We start from the raw sequence: 17,654 nt of genomic DNA, 5'->3' as shown, positions 1-17,654 counted from the left end.
TACACCTGTTGTATTCGGCACATGTGACAAATAGAATTTGATTTGGAGATGGGTAAATTAGACGTGCATTCTGTCTTTATATTACTGTAGCATAGACTATGCTGCAGCAAATGTAGGCCTACCTGTCACAAGAAAAAAAAGTGACCATGATGAGATGATAGGTCTACATGCATTGTGAACTGTGCTCCATACTGAGATGGGTCTGTCCCCACTCTGAGCGTTGAATCATCATGCGGAGGTCGTAGAGAAGACAGATTTATTTCCATTTCACGCCATGCTGTTCATATAAATAATTTATTATAATTTACATGTTTCTCTCAGTTATTTATTCCGGGAAAAGGGAGTGGTTTTGGGTGGTAAATCTCGGTAACCGGGTTCTCCCCATTCAACCCTATTACACGTTTGCCATTAAGCAATTATCTGCCTGTTAAACTGCCCTGAACATAAGTAAGAATTTAACACGAGGGTGCTCAAGAATGGCTCAAGAGATTTACATGAGCGTAAACCCCCAGTGGCCTAAAGAGGCAATTCACTTTTAAAAAATTCAACATTCATTCAATGCATCATTGTATTTATTTTCTGTTGTCCTGCTTACTGAATGTGTGTATGTCATTGGTTGTGCGTTATATGTTTCGAAGGTCGATCCTTTTTTGTCTTACTCTCTAGCTGCTGCCTGATCAAACTGCCTGTTAGATTAATGGGATCCCTGGTATGCCATATTCTCAGCAACATTTACATTGACGATCATAGACATGTATAATACTGTATTAATACCACATATATTTGAATGCCAACCTAAACTGAGTGATGCAACTCTAACTGCATCCTCTTGGAACTTTAGAGGAATAAATTCACCCCCCCCCCCCAAAAAAAATGGTTGAGAATCCTCTCCCCTCTCAGGCAGTTCAAGTCAGATATGTTTATTACAAGAAACACATCTAACTTGAGAAATTACAAATAAAGTGAATAAGCCAATTTGACTATTCTTCCTTTAACTCCCAAGAGCAGAGGGGTTGCCATCCTCCAAAAAATAAACACTATTTAAAAGACTGAAGGGCGCCTCATCTTTAATCATGGTACAGTCCATCATACACCATACTGAATTTATATGGTCCCAATACTGTCTGTCCTCAATTTTTGTATTTAATCTTCAAGCATTTACAATAATTCTAATTGGGGACTTTAACACTGTTCTTGACCCACTAGTTAACAGGAGCCCATGTCACATGCATTCAACAAGCGCCCCAGGACCATTAAAGGATACATGATTGAACAAGATATGGTGGATATTTGGCGCCTCTTCAATCCAGACAAGAGAGAGTATACCTATTTCTCACCTCGTCATAAAACGTATTCCCATATAGATCTTCGCATCTTTGATGTCCCAAATTTCCAATGCTACTCTGGGAAACTGCTGAAGTTGTACTTAGAGGAAAAATGATCTCCTTCTGCTCAGCAAAGAAGGAAAATAAAATAGGAACTTGAGAAAAATGTCAATGCTCTTGATACCCTCCTTGCATCCATTCAAACCAATAATATTCCTTTTTTTTCTTCAAATCAAATCAAATTTTATTTGTCACATACACATGGTTAGCAGATGTTAATGCGAGTGTAGCGAAATGCTTGTGCTTCTAGTTCCGACAATGCAGTAATAACCAACAAGTAATCTAACTAACAATTCCAAAACTACTGTCTTATACACAGTGTAAGGGGATAAAGAATATGTACATAAGGATATATGAATGAGTGATGGTACAGAGCAGCATAGGCAAGATACAGTAGATGGTATCGAGTACAGTATATACATATGAGATGAGTATGTAAACAAAGTGGCATAGTTAAAGTGGCTAGTGATACATGTATTACATAAGGATGCAGTCGATGATATACAGTGCCTTGCGAAAGTATTCGGCCCCCTTGAACTTTGCGACCTTTTGCCACATTTCAGGCTTCAAACATAAAGATATAAAACTGTATTTTTTTGTGAAGAATCAACAACAAGTGGGACACAATCATGAAGTGGAACGACATTTATTGGATATTTCTAACTTTTTTAACAAATCAAAAACTGAAAAATTGGGCGTGCAAAATTATTCAGCCCCTTTACTTTCAGTGCAGCAAACTCTCTCCAGAAGTTCAGTGAGGATCTCTGAATGATCCAATGTTGACCTAAATGACTAATGATGATAAATACAAGCCACCTGTGTGTAATCAAGTCTCCGTATAAATGCACCTGCACTGTGATAGTCTCAGAGGTCCGTTAAAAGCGCAGAGAGCATCATGAAGAACAAGGAACACACCAGGCAGGTCCGAGATACTGTTGTGAAGAAGTTTAAAGCCGGATTTGGATACAAAAAGATTTCCCAAGCTTTAAACATCCCAAGGAGCACTGTGCAAGCGATAATATTGAAATGGAAGGAGTATCAGACCACTGCAAATCTACCAAGACCTGGCCATCCCTCAACTTTCAGCTCATACAAGGAGAAGACTGATCAGAGATGCAGCCAAGTGGCCCATGATCACTCTGGATGAACTGCAGAGATCTACAGCTGAGGTGGGAGACTCTGTCCATAGGACAACAATCAGTCGTATATTGCACAAATCTGGCCTTTATGGAAGAGTGGCAAGAAGAAAGCCATTTCTTAAAGATATCCATAAAAAGTGTTGTTTAAAGTTTGCCACAAGCCACCTGGGAGACACACCAAACATGTGGAAGAAGGTGCTCTGGTCAGATGAAACCAAAATTGAACTTTTTGGCAACAATGCAAAATGTTATGTTTGGCGTAAAAGCAACACAGCTCATCACCCTGAACACACCATCCCCACTGTCAAACATGGTGGGGGCAGCATCATGGTTTGGGCCTGCTTTTCTTCAGCAGGGACAGGGAAGATGGTTAAAATTGATGGGAAGATGGATGGAGCCAAATACAGGACCATTCTGGAAGAAAACCTGATGGAGTCTGCAAAAGACCTGAGACTGGGACGGAGATTTGTCTTCCAACAAGACAATGATCCAAAACATAAAGCAAAATCTACAATGGAATGGTTCAAAAATAAACATATCCAGGTGTTAGAATGGCCAAGTCAAAGTCCAGACCTGAATCCAATCTAGAATCTGTGGAAAGAACTGAAAACTGCTGTTCACAAATGCTCTCCATCCAACCTCACTGAGCTCGAGCTGTTTTGCAAGGAGGAATGGGAAAAAATGTCAGTCTCTCGATGTGCAAAACTGATAGAGACATACCCCAAGCGACTTACAGCTGTAATCGCAGCAAAAGGTGGCGCTACAAAGTATTAACTTAAGGGGGCTGAATAATTTTGCACGCCCAATTTTTCCGTTTTTGATTTGTTAAAAAAGTTTGAAATATCCAATAAATGTCGTTCCACTTCATGATTGTGTCCCACTTGTTGTTGATTCTTCACAAAAAAATACAGTTTTATATCTTTATGTTTGAAGCCTGAAATGTGTCAAAAGGTCGCAAAGTTCAAGGGGGCCGAATACTTTCGCAAGGCACTGTAGAGTACAGTATATACGTATGCATATGAGATGAATAATGTAGGGTAAGTAACATTATATAAGGTAGCATTGTTTAAAGTGGCTAGTGATATATTTACATAATTTCCCATCAATTCCCATTATTAAAGTGGCTGGAGTTGAGTCAGTGTCAGTGTCGGTGTGTTGGCAGCAGCCACTCAATGTTAGTGGTGGCTGTTTAACAGTCTGATGGCCTTGAGATAGAAGCTGTTTTTCAGTCTCTCGGTCCCAGCTTTGATGCACCTGTACTGACCTCGCCTTCTGGATGATAGCGGGGTGAACAGGCAGTGGCTCGGGTGGTTGATGTCCTTGATGATCTTTATGGCCTTCCTGTAACATCGGGTGGTGTAGGTGTCCTGGAGGGCAGGTAGTTTGCCCCCGGTGATGCGTTGTGCAGACCTCACTACCCTCTGGAGAGCCTTACGGTTGTGGGCGGAGCAGTTGCCGTACCAGGCGGTGATACAGCCCGCCAGGATGCTCTCGGTTGTGCATCTGTAGAAGTTTGTGAGTGCTTTTGGTGACAAGCTGAATTTCTTCAGCCTCCTGAGGTTGAAGAGGCGCTGCTGCGCCTTCTTCACGATGCTGTCTGTGTGAGTGGACCAATTCAGTTTGTCTGTGATGTGTATGCCGAGGAACTTAAAACTTGCTACCCTCTCCACTACTGTTCCATCGATGTGGATAGGGGGGTGTTCCCTCTGCTGTTTCCTGAAGTCCACAATCATCTCCTTAGTTTTGTTGACGTTGAGTGTGAGGTTATTTTCCTGACACCACACTCGGAGGGCCCTCACCTCCTCCCTGTAGGCCGTCTCGTCGTTGTTGGTAATCAAGCCTACCACTGTTGTGTCGTCCGCAAACTTGATGATTGAGTTGGAGGCGTGCGTGGCCACGCAGTCATGGGTGAACAGGGAGTACAGGAGAGGGCTCAGAACGCACCCTTGTGGGGCCCCAGTGTTGAGGATCAGCGGGGTGGAGATGTTGCCTACCCTCACCACCTGGGGGGCGGCCCGTCAGGAAGTCCAGTACCCAGTTGCACAGGGCGGGGTGTCTCGAGCTTGATGACGAGCTTGGAGGGTACTATGGTGTAAGCGACTATTACAGGCCAGACTCAAACTTAATTAAATTCTTATTTCGACAGAAACAGGCGTTTAGTTATAAGAACACAACAAAATAGCCATGAACTCAGGGATAAGTCCAACAAGTTCTTGCTCTCGAACAATTAACACATTCTATAGTATCTCAGGATATAAGATTAACTGGGGCAAATCAGAGATCCTCCCTATAAATCTATTTTATTGGGACTCTTTAGCCAAAAATATCCCCTTCAGATGGTCACCTCAAGGCATTAAATATCTCTGAGTACAAGTACCACACAGGCTAGATAAAATGTTTGAATATAATTTCCCTCAACTATTGAAATTGGTCAAAGGAGATCTCGAAAGATGGACCTCTTCCTCTGTCTCTTGCCGGTCTTATTAATACATTTAAAATGATTCCAGTCCCCCCCCCCCCCCCTACAGAAATGGTTTGATACCCTTAACCATTCATAAAATATCAAGATTTTGTTGGAAACAGAGAAAGGCCTGAATTAAACTTACTATATTACAATACTGTAAACCCAAAGGCAGACTAGTAGCACCAGACTTTCAAAATTATTATTTGGCCTTTGGAATGAATAACAGCCAAATGGCTGTAAAACCACTTAAGATTCAAGATCTTCCCTATATTTTTCAATCTGTTGAAAAACTGCCCTTTTCCAATCCCTTCACATTAAATACACTGGAAGCATGGACAAGTTACTTGATAAAGGACATTTCATTTAAGTACTGAACAAAAATATAAACGCAACATGTAAAGTGTTGGTCCCATGTTTCATGAACTGAAATAAAAGATCTGAGAAGTTTTCCATTTGTAAAAAAAGTGTATTTCTCTCAAATTGTGTGCACAAATTTGTTTACATCCCTGTTAGTGAGCATTTCTCCTTTGACAAGATAATCCATCCACCTGATAGGTGTGGCATATCAATAAGATGATTAAACAGCATGATCGTTACACAGGTGTACCTTGTACTGGGGACAATAAAGGCCACTCTAAAATGTGCAGTTTTGTCACACAGCACAATGCCACAGATGTCTCCAGGTTTTGAGGGAGCATGCAATTGGCATGCTGACTTCAGGAATGTCCACCAGAGCTGTTGCCATAGAATTTAATGTTAATTTCTCTACCATATCGCTCCTCCAACGCCGTTTTAGAGAATTTTGCAGTATGTCCAACTGGCCTCATAACTGCAGACCTCATGTAACCAGCCCAGGACCCCCACATTCGGCTTCTTCACATGCAGGATCGTCTGAAACCATCCACCCGGTCAGCTGATAAAACTGAGGGCTATTTCTGTCTCTAATAAAGCCCTTTTATGGGGAAAAATTCATTCTGATTGGGTGGTCCTGGCTCCCCATGGCTGCGCCCCTGCCCAGTCATGACATCTATTGATTAGGGCCTAATTAATTTATTTCAATTGACTCATTTCCTTCTATGATCTATAACTCAGTAAAATTGTTGCATGTTGCGTTTTATATTTTTGTTCAGTATAGATACAGAAAAGGATTCATTTGAATAGCTCCTCGAGTGTTCAGTACCTACAGACTAAACAGCTACTTAAATCTAAATTGCAATTCAATCCGAAGCATTAACATATCTCAGAGCTAATCCGATTGCTCTTAGACAACCAGAGTTCAATAAATATTACTTGCAAAATGTTTAAAAAAGTGACAGGAGTAGGTGATGCTCTATCCTCCCTAGAGAAATGGAACCAGTGATTTGGACATCTCCCTTAACAGGGAAGCCCAGAAGAAAGTATTTACCACCGCCCACAGCATCTCATATAATAAGAAAATTAAACTTATCCAGTACGAAGTCCTACATAAATTCCACAATATCTATGGAATTTAGTGGCTGATGGGGCTTGTTGATTCGCTTCTGTGTTTTTTCTGCCAAAAAGATGTTCCCGACACTCATCTCCATGCGTTCTGGCTTTGTCCCATCATTGAGAATTACTGGATTGTCTGTCATCTTCCATATTACCGTGTTTTCATCCCCTTCACTCTGTATACTACACTATTTTGATGATGACGACCCCTGTTTCTTTTAAGGACTATTTTGATCTCATTAACAATCTGGGAAAAAAAGGGATATTGTTCAAGTCGAAAAGCAGATCCAATGTTTCAACCATACACTGGCTTAGTTTATGGTCTGACCTAGCCTCCCTGGAGATATCCATCTTCAAACTAAATAACAAACTGAAGGACTTTTACACAATCTTGGAACCATTTCTATCCTACACTGCCCCCAGGCAACCCCAAATATGGCACTTCCTACCTAATTATTATATCTCTTCTAACTGGCAACTTATCCACTAGTCTGGTCCTTTGTTGTCCCCTCCTGTCTTGTCCTGTCTGGTCGTCTCTTGTTTTGTCCTGTTTTGACTTCTCCCTATTTTCTTTAAATAATTTTTCTCTTTCTCCTCTTTTTTATTTTTTACCCTACTTTTCTGCTCTTTCTAACTTTTTGGTGGTCATTTACATTCACAATAATAAACAGTACATGGGATGGTGGAAGAGCTACGGGATGAGAGTGGGTGTTAAGAGGACAATGGATCATATTTGGTACCTGGTGTACTGGCTTATATTTGACGTGATGAATTTGCACCATATTTTAAAATTACAAGTAAATAATCAAGTTGTCCTTCTGTTATGGGGGGGTGGATGTGCATTTGCTGTCTTACCAAGAAGTAGAAACTCAGTGAGCTATTTTAGTTTGTTTCTTTAGTTTGTTCCACTTGGTACAGCCTTGACCAGGTCAAGTTAAAGATCCAGAGGCTGGGAATGTTTGTTATCTCCAGTACGATCTAAAGAATGTGTGTTAAGTGTTCTGCTGTCTCTAGGCAACGTGACGGCACTGTGTTGGGACCCGGCCCAGAGAGTGTTGTTCTCTGGCAGCTCAGATCACTCCATCATCATGTGGGACATCGGGGGACGCAAAGGCACCGCCATAGAACTGCAGGGACACAAGTAAGACTTGCACACTGAACGTCAACATGGTCGTCCAATATAGTCTTCAAATGTACTCCCACTGTAGTATTAAAACCCAGTGTATTCATCTGGATGATACAGTCTTAGAAACTGTTGAAATGCCTCTTAGTAGTCTCCTAAGGGGCGTTTCTGCTAAGTAATGATCCAAAACATTAGGCTGATACATGTGCAGTCATGCAGTTGGAGAAGGTGTCTGAGTCCGCAAAATGGAAAACCAAGAGCACTTGTGGATAGAATGTATGAAATGTAATCATCAAATCAAGCTTTATATACTGCATCCTTGTGTGTGTGTTAACTATGCAGTGATAAGGTCCAGGGCCTGTGCTATGCGCCACACACACGTCAACTGATCTCCTGCAGCTCAGATGGAGGCATCGTCATCTGGAACATGGACGTGACCAGACAGGAGGTGAGGGAGGGATGGACTGATAAAGATAGAGGGATGGAGCAGAAGGAGGGAGGAAGAGAAACCTCAAGGCAGTGAGACGGATTGCGGGGGGGTTGAGAGAGAGACCTGAAACAGACCGAGTGGCTTTAAACCACAGCCATAGATGCACAGACAGAGAGAATGACAAACTGAATGAAAATTTGAATGTTCATGTACTGAATGCAAATGAGGTGTTCAGTGCCAACATGGCAGATAGTTTGCTGAATCTGTGTAGACTACCTATGGCTTTGTTTGGCTCTAACCATCTCTCACTTAGGTTATACCTAAGCACTGATTATGGGTCAGTTCCCTTTATTAACTCCCAATGGTTAAAGGTAGGATTGAGAAAGGGAAAGCTGATTCTAGAGAATTACTGTATTTAAGGTCTTTTTTCAACCTGTCTATCTGTGTGTTCCCACAGACCCCAGAGTGGCTGGACAGTGACTCGTGTCAGAAGTGTGAGCAGCCATTCTTCTGGAACTTCAAACAGATGTGGGACAGTAAGAAGATCGGCCTGCGCCAGGTACAGTGGGCTCCATACTGTCACTATCACTCTGGGGTGTAGTTCACCTATTGTCCACAAAAGGGCAGGAGAAGTCCCAATTTTGTGTTCTTACTGGTGAAATACAGAATAACAGCCCTGGTGTGGCCTCAGCTGTTTGTGAGTCTACATGAGTGAGATATATGCACATTGTCGTTGTCTGCCACCCGAGTAGGGCCAACCCAAGCCCCAGTATCTCCTATCTCCTCTCCCCCAGCACCACTGCAGGAAGTGTGGGCAGGCTGTGTGTGGAAAGTGCTCTGCCAAGCGCTCCACCATCCCTCTCATGGGCTTCGAGTTCGAGGTGCGGGTGTGTGACAACTGCCATGAGTCCATCACAGACGAGGAGTGAGTAACACACACAACTGTGCACAAACAAGCTAATAACATCAGTGGTGTAAAGTACGTGAGTAAAAATACATGACATGTGGACACCTGCTTGTCAAACATATCATTTCAAAATCATGGGCACTCTTCAGGGAAGGCTTTCAAATAGATATTGGAGTATCCATTCAGCCACAAGAGCATCAGTGAGGTTGGGCACTGATGTTGGGTGATTACTCCTGGCTCGTAGTCGGCGTTCCAATTCATCCCAAAGGTGTTCGATGGGGTTGAGGTCAGAGCCTAGTGGCCAGTCAAGTTCTTCCACACCGATCTCGACAGACCATTTCTTTATGGACCTCGATTTTGGGGCGGCAGGGTAGCCTAGTGGTTAGAGCATTGGACTAGTTAACTGTAAGTTTGCAAGATTGAATCCCCGAGCTGACATGGTACAAATCGGTCGTTCTGCCCCTGAACATGGCATTTAACTCACTGTTCCTAGGCCGTCATTGAAAATAAGAATGTGTTCTTAACTGACTTGCCTAGTTAAATAAAGGTGTATAAAAATATATATAAAAAAATAGGCCAAATCGGTGTCCAAAAATACAGATTTTCCGATTGTTACGAAAACTTGAAATCGGCCATTCCGATTAATCGGTCGACCTCTAGTCTTAGGATGGCGCTGTGATATAATGGTAGGGAATACCTGAGACAGCACCGATTTCTGCTGCTGTGGTGGAGGGAAGGCGATAGACTCATGAGGGCCTGGGCTGTGACTGTCAGAATAAGCAACTGTTTTATGCTGGAAGAGAGTCTGTGCTCCGCCGTAGTTGGGATGTATTCTGTCCTCACTGAAACAATCCCTCAGCTCCCAGAACCGGTCAAAATTGTAAATGAACGCCACTTCCACTGAGGCACAGTACATTTTCAGACAGTGATGCATTTGGAGGAGTCTGCTGATGCAGTTAGACCCATGGGCTATTTTTTATTTATTTAACCTTTTTATTTAACTACGCTAGTCAGTTAAGAACAAATTCTTATTTACAATGACGGCCTACCCCGGATGACGCTGTGCCAATTGTGCTTCTGTATTGTGGGAAGCTTCAAAATATCATGAATTTTCGCTCCAGGAAAGCACAAGGTTCTGGCATCCTCAATAGCTACTTGTCTTTCCATGGAGCATCCCATGGTATGGGGGGTGGGGGTGCTGCTAGGAGTACTGTTGCCTATAGGGCCGTTGCCTCTGAGATGGGGGGGGGGGCTGTCGCGGGGATCGACAAGAGGGCCTCTGTTGGCTCGGTGGTCCGATGTCACGTTGGTATGGTGATCCTTTGTTGGGGACATCTTCTGGTCATCAAATTTTTTTCCTATACATTTGGTGATAACTGTTTTCCCCCCTCCCCGTCTTACAGCCGGGCGCCCACGGCGACATTCCATGACAGCAAGCACAGCATAGTTTACATGCACTACGAGCCCACGACGGGCTGGCTGCTGACCTCTGGGGCCGACAAAGTCGTCAAGGTGAGACAGACACGACCAGACACTTTGTATCTAATACAGGAGGATACATTTATGCAAAGTATTTTCTTGGGTGCATATATGTGTATGAAGGAGTCTGTTTTTTTATACAGCTTATGTTTGTGTGTGTGTCAACAGCTCTGGGACATGACTCCAGTGGTCTCCTGAGGGTCATCGTTGACAGGGAGCAACATGGAGCTCCATCCACCTATCAGGGTAGAGCTTACAGCCTGGTGGCTGTCATCCTGAGAGGAAGAGGGAATGTCAACAAGAACAACCACCACCACAACAACAGCTAAACAACTTACAACTGCAGAGCAACATCCACAGAACCTAGAAACACCAGGCCTTTCTTGCCTGTCCTAGTCCCTCTTGGGGACTAAACGTGAAAAGCTTTACACTGGCTGCATAAATAATTCCCTATATTGTTTGGTTTATTATTATATTTATGACAATAGTTTTGTAGTAAAGGGAACTCCGTTTACCTACTGAATATCAAATACAGCTAGGTGGGCAAATATATAGCTTATATTGAAGTGCCTTCCTCTCATTTTCTTATAGCTTTCCCTCCAGTTAACAGAAAGAATGAACCAATAGTCCTAAAACAAATTGAAGCACGAAATGTACCTGGGTTGTGAATACCAGTTATATATGTAACTTGTATGTACAGCAGCAAGATGGAATACTCTAATATATTCATGAAACTACAGAAGGTCCCAAAGTTGACCTTATAAGGCTCATTGGTTTGACTCTTTGTTTTTAACATTGTTGCAGTCTGCAGAGGGCAAAATACCACTGTTTCTAGGTGGATCATGTTTCAGTTGGTGTCAGGAGGGTCATAGCCTAATGTATGGGAATTAAGCTCTTACCCTACGAGCTACGAATCCTGCTTGTTTCCTGTTGTACCTGATAATTAATTGCAACCACCTGGTGTCCCAGGTCTAAATCAGTCCCTGATTATAGGGGAGCAATGAGGTCCAGAGGTGAATTTGAGGGTACTACTGTATAGCTTCTATGCTCTCTGAAAGTCATCACACATACACACACAGCTGGTGAACAAGTCTACATGTGGTATCTCACTGTCAGGTAATGGTTGACCGCCACAGATGTAGAGGACTTGGAGAAAGAAATGTTTTTCTTTTTTTTATGAATACTGTATTACAAACTGAAGTTCTAGTTTAGGCTTGCCATTTGAAATTGTAAATCATAAAGAACATTTTCATTACTTTACTTTATTGTAGAGTTATTGAAATGTCACTTACTATACTTTTGACTTCAGTGGTGGACTTAGGGTGGCAAAATTCCAGAAACATTCAATAAATTCCCTGGTTTTCAAGAAAAAGTGGTTGGTCATTGGATACCGGATTTCCTGCCTATTCCGGGAATCTTCCAACCGGAATTTCGGAAAACCAGGGAATTTATTGAAAGTTCCAGAAATGTTGCAGCCTTACTTAAACATGATTCACTACTTGTAGACTCTTCTATGTTATTTGCACTTCAGTTGTTACGGTTCAATTTCTCAGAGAACTAAATCATAACAAAGCACTTTTTATTGTCCAATACATACACTTACAATATGTTGTCTACAGACTCAAATGACACAGGGTTGTAGGCTGAAAATATTTATTTTCCATTGAGGTGAGGGGTATACCAGACTGGTGATCAGTTGTTAGTGGATGTGTGTGTCAAATGTATTTGTGTTACGATGAGTTTATTTATTGCTGTGTGTGTGTTACTGTAGCCTCCAAGATAGACATCTCTCATGTAATACACACACCATCAAGGTCATTATCATTGACTGATAGTGTGGCTATGAATCAGGACTTTTGTGTGATAGATAGTTTTTTACGCTTTAACATTCTCAAAGTGTATTGATGGCTATGATAGGTGTCATATCCTGGATATAACTACAGTTGTTCAAGTTAAGTTCATGCACATGATTTGTTTTCTAGGCAGAGCCACTATTGTAAAACCACAACAACCTGTCTGCATGTTTATATTTGTGTTATACAACCATAATTAGCCATGATACTTTTTCATGAATACTAGCATGTTGATTAATCCGTCACACATATCTTGGGCCTAAGCTAATACATATCTACTGGTGGAGAATGGCTGTATGGGGCTCTAATGCTATATACTGTAGTAGTCAATCACTGACTTGAGAATTATACTATTCCTATAAGTTTCCTCATTTAATGACCTCTGTACAGTTATCATTGTTGGGAGGCAAAAAGGTATGAGTTCCATGTTGATTCATAAACCAAGACTGATTTACAATATCTGAATGACTGCTGATATGATTTGAAATACGTTTTTTGTGTTATGTTTTTATGTAACCTGGATACCAGTCTCTTTCTCTGCTTTCATCAGCATGTTATCATTGGCAACACTAGTGTTACTAAATGGATGAACTGTCAGTCTGTCACCTAGGCATACCGGTTTTATGTGATGCAGTATGATTCTCACAGGTTGGTGCTGTACTGTGTGTATGTAACCCAGGGGGGTTTATCACAAAGCAGGATCTGGAATCAGAAAATCAAGAGCTATAGTATATCTGTTTATCAAAGCAAGGTAGCTAACTCCTTAATCCTGCTCTGTGCCATTTCCCTCCGGTCTTAATGTGCAGTTTGTCCAAGCAGCAGATTATTGGAGATTTTCTAGTCGTTAAGAATATCATTCCTACATGTCTCATCCTAAAGCTGATCTGGGTACAGGTCATCTGAGTAGAGATGTGTGCTCTTATTATTCTATCATTTTATTTCCCCTTGTTGTACTGCAGCTGATGTACTCATGTTTGTATTTCATAAAATGTATATGAGGTGACAAAGACAGGATGTCTCTTCATGTGAATGCCTAGTATTCATGTAGAGATTCAGCTGAATTCTTAATTTAAAACAAGTTGTTCAGCTCATCAGCTCTCTCCATTGTTCAATCTGTCAATAAATCATGCTTTGTCCAGAAAGTCAATGCAAGGTTATTCAAACAGCAATCACAATGAGTTACAAATCGTCAAACTTATTTGCTGACGAGATGTTTGGAGAGAAAAAACAATAGTATTGGAGCTAAAGTTTTACTGTAGTCCTCTAACAGAAAAAAACTAAACATAAAGAATTGTATTTTTCATCTAATCTAAGAGTGTCGGTTATTATTTATTTTATTTATTTAACCTTTATTTAACTAGGCAAGTCCGTTAATAACAAATCCTTATTTATGACGGCCTACCCCGGCCAAACCCAGATGACGCTGGGCCAATTGTGCGCCGCCCAAGGGACTCCCATTCACAGCCGGTTGTGATACAGCCTGGAATCGAGCCAGGGTCTGTAGTGATGCCTCTAGCACTGAGATGCAGTGCCTTATACCGCTGGGCCAATATAAGTTTATAAAAAAAAAATCTGTATGAAAAATGTAGTGCTATAAACTGAAGAACATTCTCAAATGAAGTGAGGCTTTTACTTTAGCCCCAGTGTACCTCATCAGTGATTGGTTCAATAGCTGCAACAGTATGATAGGTCAACAAGTTTGGTGTTTATATTGATGTGGATATTTCTTAGCAATAACAATGGGGAGCATCAATTGGAGGTTTTTAACTGTGCAAATTCAAAGTGTTTGGGGCGGTGGGAGGGCCAGTAACACCCATTTGTCTGAGCCAGGGGTAATGCCATTGACAACTGCTCCTGTTTTGAGTTTGGGAGTAGAGGATCTGACCTGCGACTTTAACACAAGCGCATTGAGTTCCTCACAGGCTTTCCTATATACAGTGCCTTGCGAAAGTATTCGGCCCCCTTGAACTTTGCGACCTTTTGCCACATTTCAGGCTTCAAATATAAAGATATAAAACTGTATTTTTTTGTGAAGAATCAACAACAAGTGGGACACAATCATGAAGTGGAACGACATTTATTGGATATTTCAAACTTTTTTAACAAATCAAAAACTGAAAAAATTATTCAGCCCCTTTACTTTCAGTGCAGCAAACTCTCTCCAGAAGTTCAGTGAGGATCTCTGAATGATCCTATGTTGACCTAAATGACTAATGATGATAAATACAATCCACCTGTGTGTAATCAAGTCTCCGTATAAATGCACCTGCACTGTGATAGTCTCAGAGGTCCGTTAAAAGCGCAGAGAGCATCATGAAGAACAAGGAACACACCAGGCAGGTCCGAGATACTGTTGTGAAGAAGTTTCAAGCCGGATTTAGATACAAAAAGATTTCCCAAGCTTTAAACATCCCAAGGAGCACTGTGCAAGCGATAATATTGAAATGGAAGGAGTATCAGACCACTGCAAATCTACCAAGACCTGTCCGTCCCTCTAAACTTTCAGCTCATACAAGGAGAAGACTGATCAGAGATGCAGCCAAGAGGCCCATGATCACTCTGGATGAACTGCAGAGATCTACAGCTGAGGTGGGAGACTCTGTCCATAGGACAACAATCAGTCGTATATTGCACAAATCTGGCCTTTATGGAAGAGTGGCAAGAAGAAAGCCATTTCTTAGATATCCATAAAAAGTATCCATAAAATACTTAAAAAGTGTTGTTTAAAGTTTGCCACAAGCCACCTGGGAGACACACCAAACATGTGGAAGAAGGTGCTCTGGTCAGATGAAACCAAAATTGAACTTTTTGGCAACAATGCAAAATGTTATGTTTGGCGTAAAAGCAACACAGCTCATCACCCTGAACACACCATCCCCACTGTCAAACATGGTGGTGGCAGCATCATGGTTTGGGCCTGCTTTTCTTCAGCAGGGACAGGGAAGATGGTTCAAATTGATGGGAAGATGGATGGAGCCAAATACAGGATCCTTCTGGAAGAAAACCTGATGGAGTCTGCAAAAGACCTGAGACTGGGACGGAGATTTGTCTTCCAACAAGACAATGATCCAAAACATTAAGCAAAATCTACAATGGAATGGTTCAAAAATAAACATATCCAGGTGTTAGAATGGCCAAGTCAAAGTCCAGACCTGAATCCAATCGAGAATCTGTGGAAAGAACTGAAAACTGCTGTTCACAAATGCTCTCCATCCAACCTCACTGAGCTCGAGCTGTTTTGCAAGGAGGAATGGGAAAAAATTTCAGTCTCTCGATGTGCAAAACTGATAGAGACATACCCCAAGCGACTTACAGCTGTGATCGCAGCAAAAGGTGGCGCTACAAAGTATTAACTTAAGGGGGCTGAATAATTTTGCAAGCCCAATTTTTCCGTTTTTGATTTGTTAAAAAAGTTTTAAATATCCAATAAATGTCGTTCCACTTCATGATTGTGTCCCACTTGTTGTTGATTCTTCACAAAAAAATACAGTTTTATATCTTTATGTTTGAAGCCTGAAATGTGGCAAAAGGTCGCAAAGTTCAAGGGGTCCGAATACTTTCGCAAGGCACTGTAGTTGAAGTAGTTACCAAAGCCATTGCTTACACCCTCCACAATACCCTGTGCTCTTTCTCTGTGAAGCCCTTAGCCAACAGCTTCTCTTGCTCCTGGAGATTGCTATCTATCGCTGTCTCCAACTTCTGTTGCTTCTCCTTCGCCTCCTGGCCCATCTCAGCCTAGAATGACAGAGGAACAACACAATACAGACATCCTGGTTATGGATTTACAAGTGGCATCTTCTTAAACACCTCCCTCAGTTACTACAATCTGTGGTTATAGTAACATTAAATACATACAATTTTATTTTAGGAGACATGGTATACTATAGGTTTCCAGTGTCCATCCATACCTCAAGCTGACGGATGCCCTCTCCCCCTCTCCTGTATAAGTTTCTCTAATTGTTGCTGTTTCTCTGCCTTCACCTTCACTTCTGTCCAGCCAGGGCTCTCTTGCTCCTCTTTGTCAGAAAAGACAGTAGCCAATGGCTATTTCTCGAGTGCAAACTGATTGATTATTAATCTGAAAACTGGCCGTTATCTGAGATTAAAGTAAGAAGAACGTCAAGCCACAAAGGCATGAATTAGGTTTCCAGATGTGAGTCAATTACAGACTACTACTACTTACTTACTTAAACAGATTAAAAATGTATTCAAAACAATTTATTCATAAACTGATATGCATTTTACATACAACTTCAGAGATTGGTCAAATATTTTCTAATTATAATGAGCTCCAAAGGTATTGATACAGTGACACATTTGTTGTTCTTTTGGCTCTCTACTCCAACACTTTGTATTTTAAATGATACAGTGACTATGATTTTAAAGTGCAGACTGAGATTTTATTTGAGGGTAAATTACAGCACTTTTTGTACATAGTTCCCCCATTTTAGGGGACCAAAAGTATTTAGGGAAGACATAGCATGACTCACTACATCAAGCTTGTGACTCAGCAAATGTATCCAACACATTTGTAGTTTGTTTTGGTTGTGTTTCAGATTATTTTCTGTCCAGTAGAATGTAATTGTAAATTGTCATTTTGGAGTCACTTATTGTAAATAAGAATTTAGTATGTTTCTAAACTTCAACATTAATGTGGATGCTACCATGATTACATATAATCCTGAATGAATCGTGAATAATGAGTGAGAATAATGCAACCTCCCTGTAATTGTAGTGGTGAGAGGTTAGCGTGTCATGGGATTATGCTATTTGTGCGTTTAACTTTCTCACTCATCAGTAAGGATTACCCCTAATCATGGTAGCATCCACATTGATGTAGAAGTGTTTAGAAACATTTTATTTCAGCTCATGAAACATGGGACCAACACTTTGTGTTGCGTTTAATATTTTTGTTTAGTATATGTGACCGACCGCATTGATTCGGGTCTTATGTAGCAATGTTTTTTTTTTTACATTGGATAAAAGCAGACACACACACTGCATTTGAGGAACAATTGGAAAGTAATTCTGATTTGAATGTTGATAAACTTGTGACTTCACTTTTGAGAAAATGTCCTTGAATGTTTTGGTACTTCAATAAAAATATTGAACCTTTATTTAACTAGGCAAGTCAGTTAAGAACAGATCGTTTTTTACAATTATGGCCTAGCAAAAGACAAAAGGCCTCCAGCGGGGATGGGGATTTTTTTTACATTTAAATTAATACAAAAATATATATAGGAGAGCTCTTGTCTACACCCATTCAGCATCGTTCACACCCTCTTAAAGTTTTAGCCTCACCCATGTCTTTAACGGTTGATCCGAGCGTTCTATCCTAACAACATCAGTCAAGCACCAAAGCTAACTGGTTTACTATTTGACTTCATATGGAGGAACAGGGTTG

The 17,654-nt window shown here is 41.2% G+C and overlaps 1 protein-coding gene across 3 annotated transcripts in view; it reads left to right on the top strand.

The window, feature by feature from the left end:
• The window catches only part of LOC109868803 (WD repeat and FYVE domain-containing protein 2), a 37,828-nt gene extending 24,436 nt beyond the window's left edge, over positions 1-13,392 (top strand). For 2 of the 3 annotated variants that reach the window (XM_020458530.2, XM_031798320.1), the window contains exons 7-12: positions 7,473-7,599; positions 7,924-8,029; positions 8,469-8,570; positions 8,764-8,936; positions 10,322-10,430; positions 10,566-13,392. In XM_020458530.2, the coding sequence (XP_020314119.1) occupies positions 7,473-7,599; positions 7,924-8,029; positions 8,469-8,570; positions 8,764-8,936; positions 10,322-10,430; positions 10,566-10,595 (647 nt within the window). In that variant the 3' untranslated portion in view covers positions 10,596-13,392. The remainder of the gene's footprint in view (positions 1-7,472; positions 7,600-7,923; positions 8,030-8,468; positions 8,571-8,763; positions 8,937-10,321; positions 10,431-10,565) is intronic. The other variant, XM_020458542.2, reaches the window with a different exon arrangement.
• Positions 13,393-17,654: the final 4,262 nt, after the last annotated feature.

Source organism: Oncorhynchus kisutch, linkage group LG2, assembly GCF_002021735.2.
Source record: "Oncorhynchus kisutch isolate 150728-3 linkage group LG2, Okis_V2, whole genome shotgun sequence".
Lineage (NCBI taxonomy): Eukaryota > Metazoa > Chordata > Actinopteri > Salmoniformes > Salmonidae > Oncorhynchus > Oncorhynchus kisutch.
Note: the sequence above shows the minus strand (reverse complement) of the source record. Positions and strands in the feature narration are given on the sequence as shown.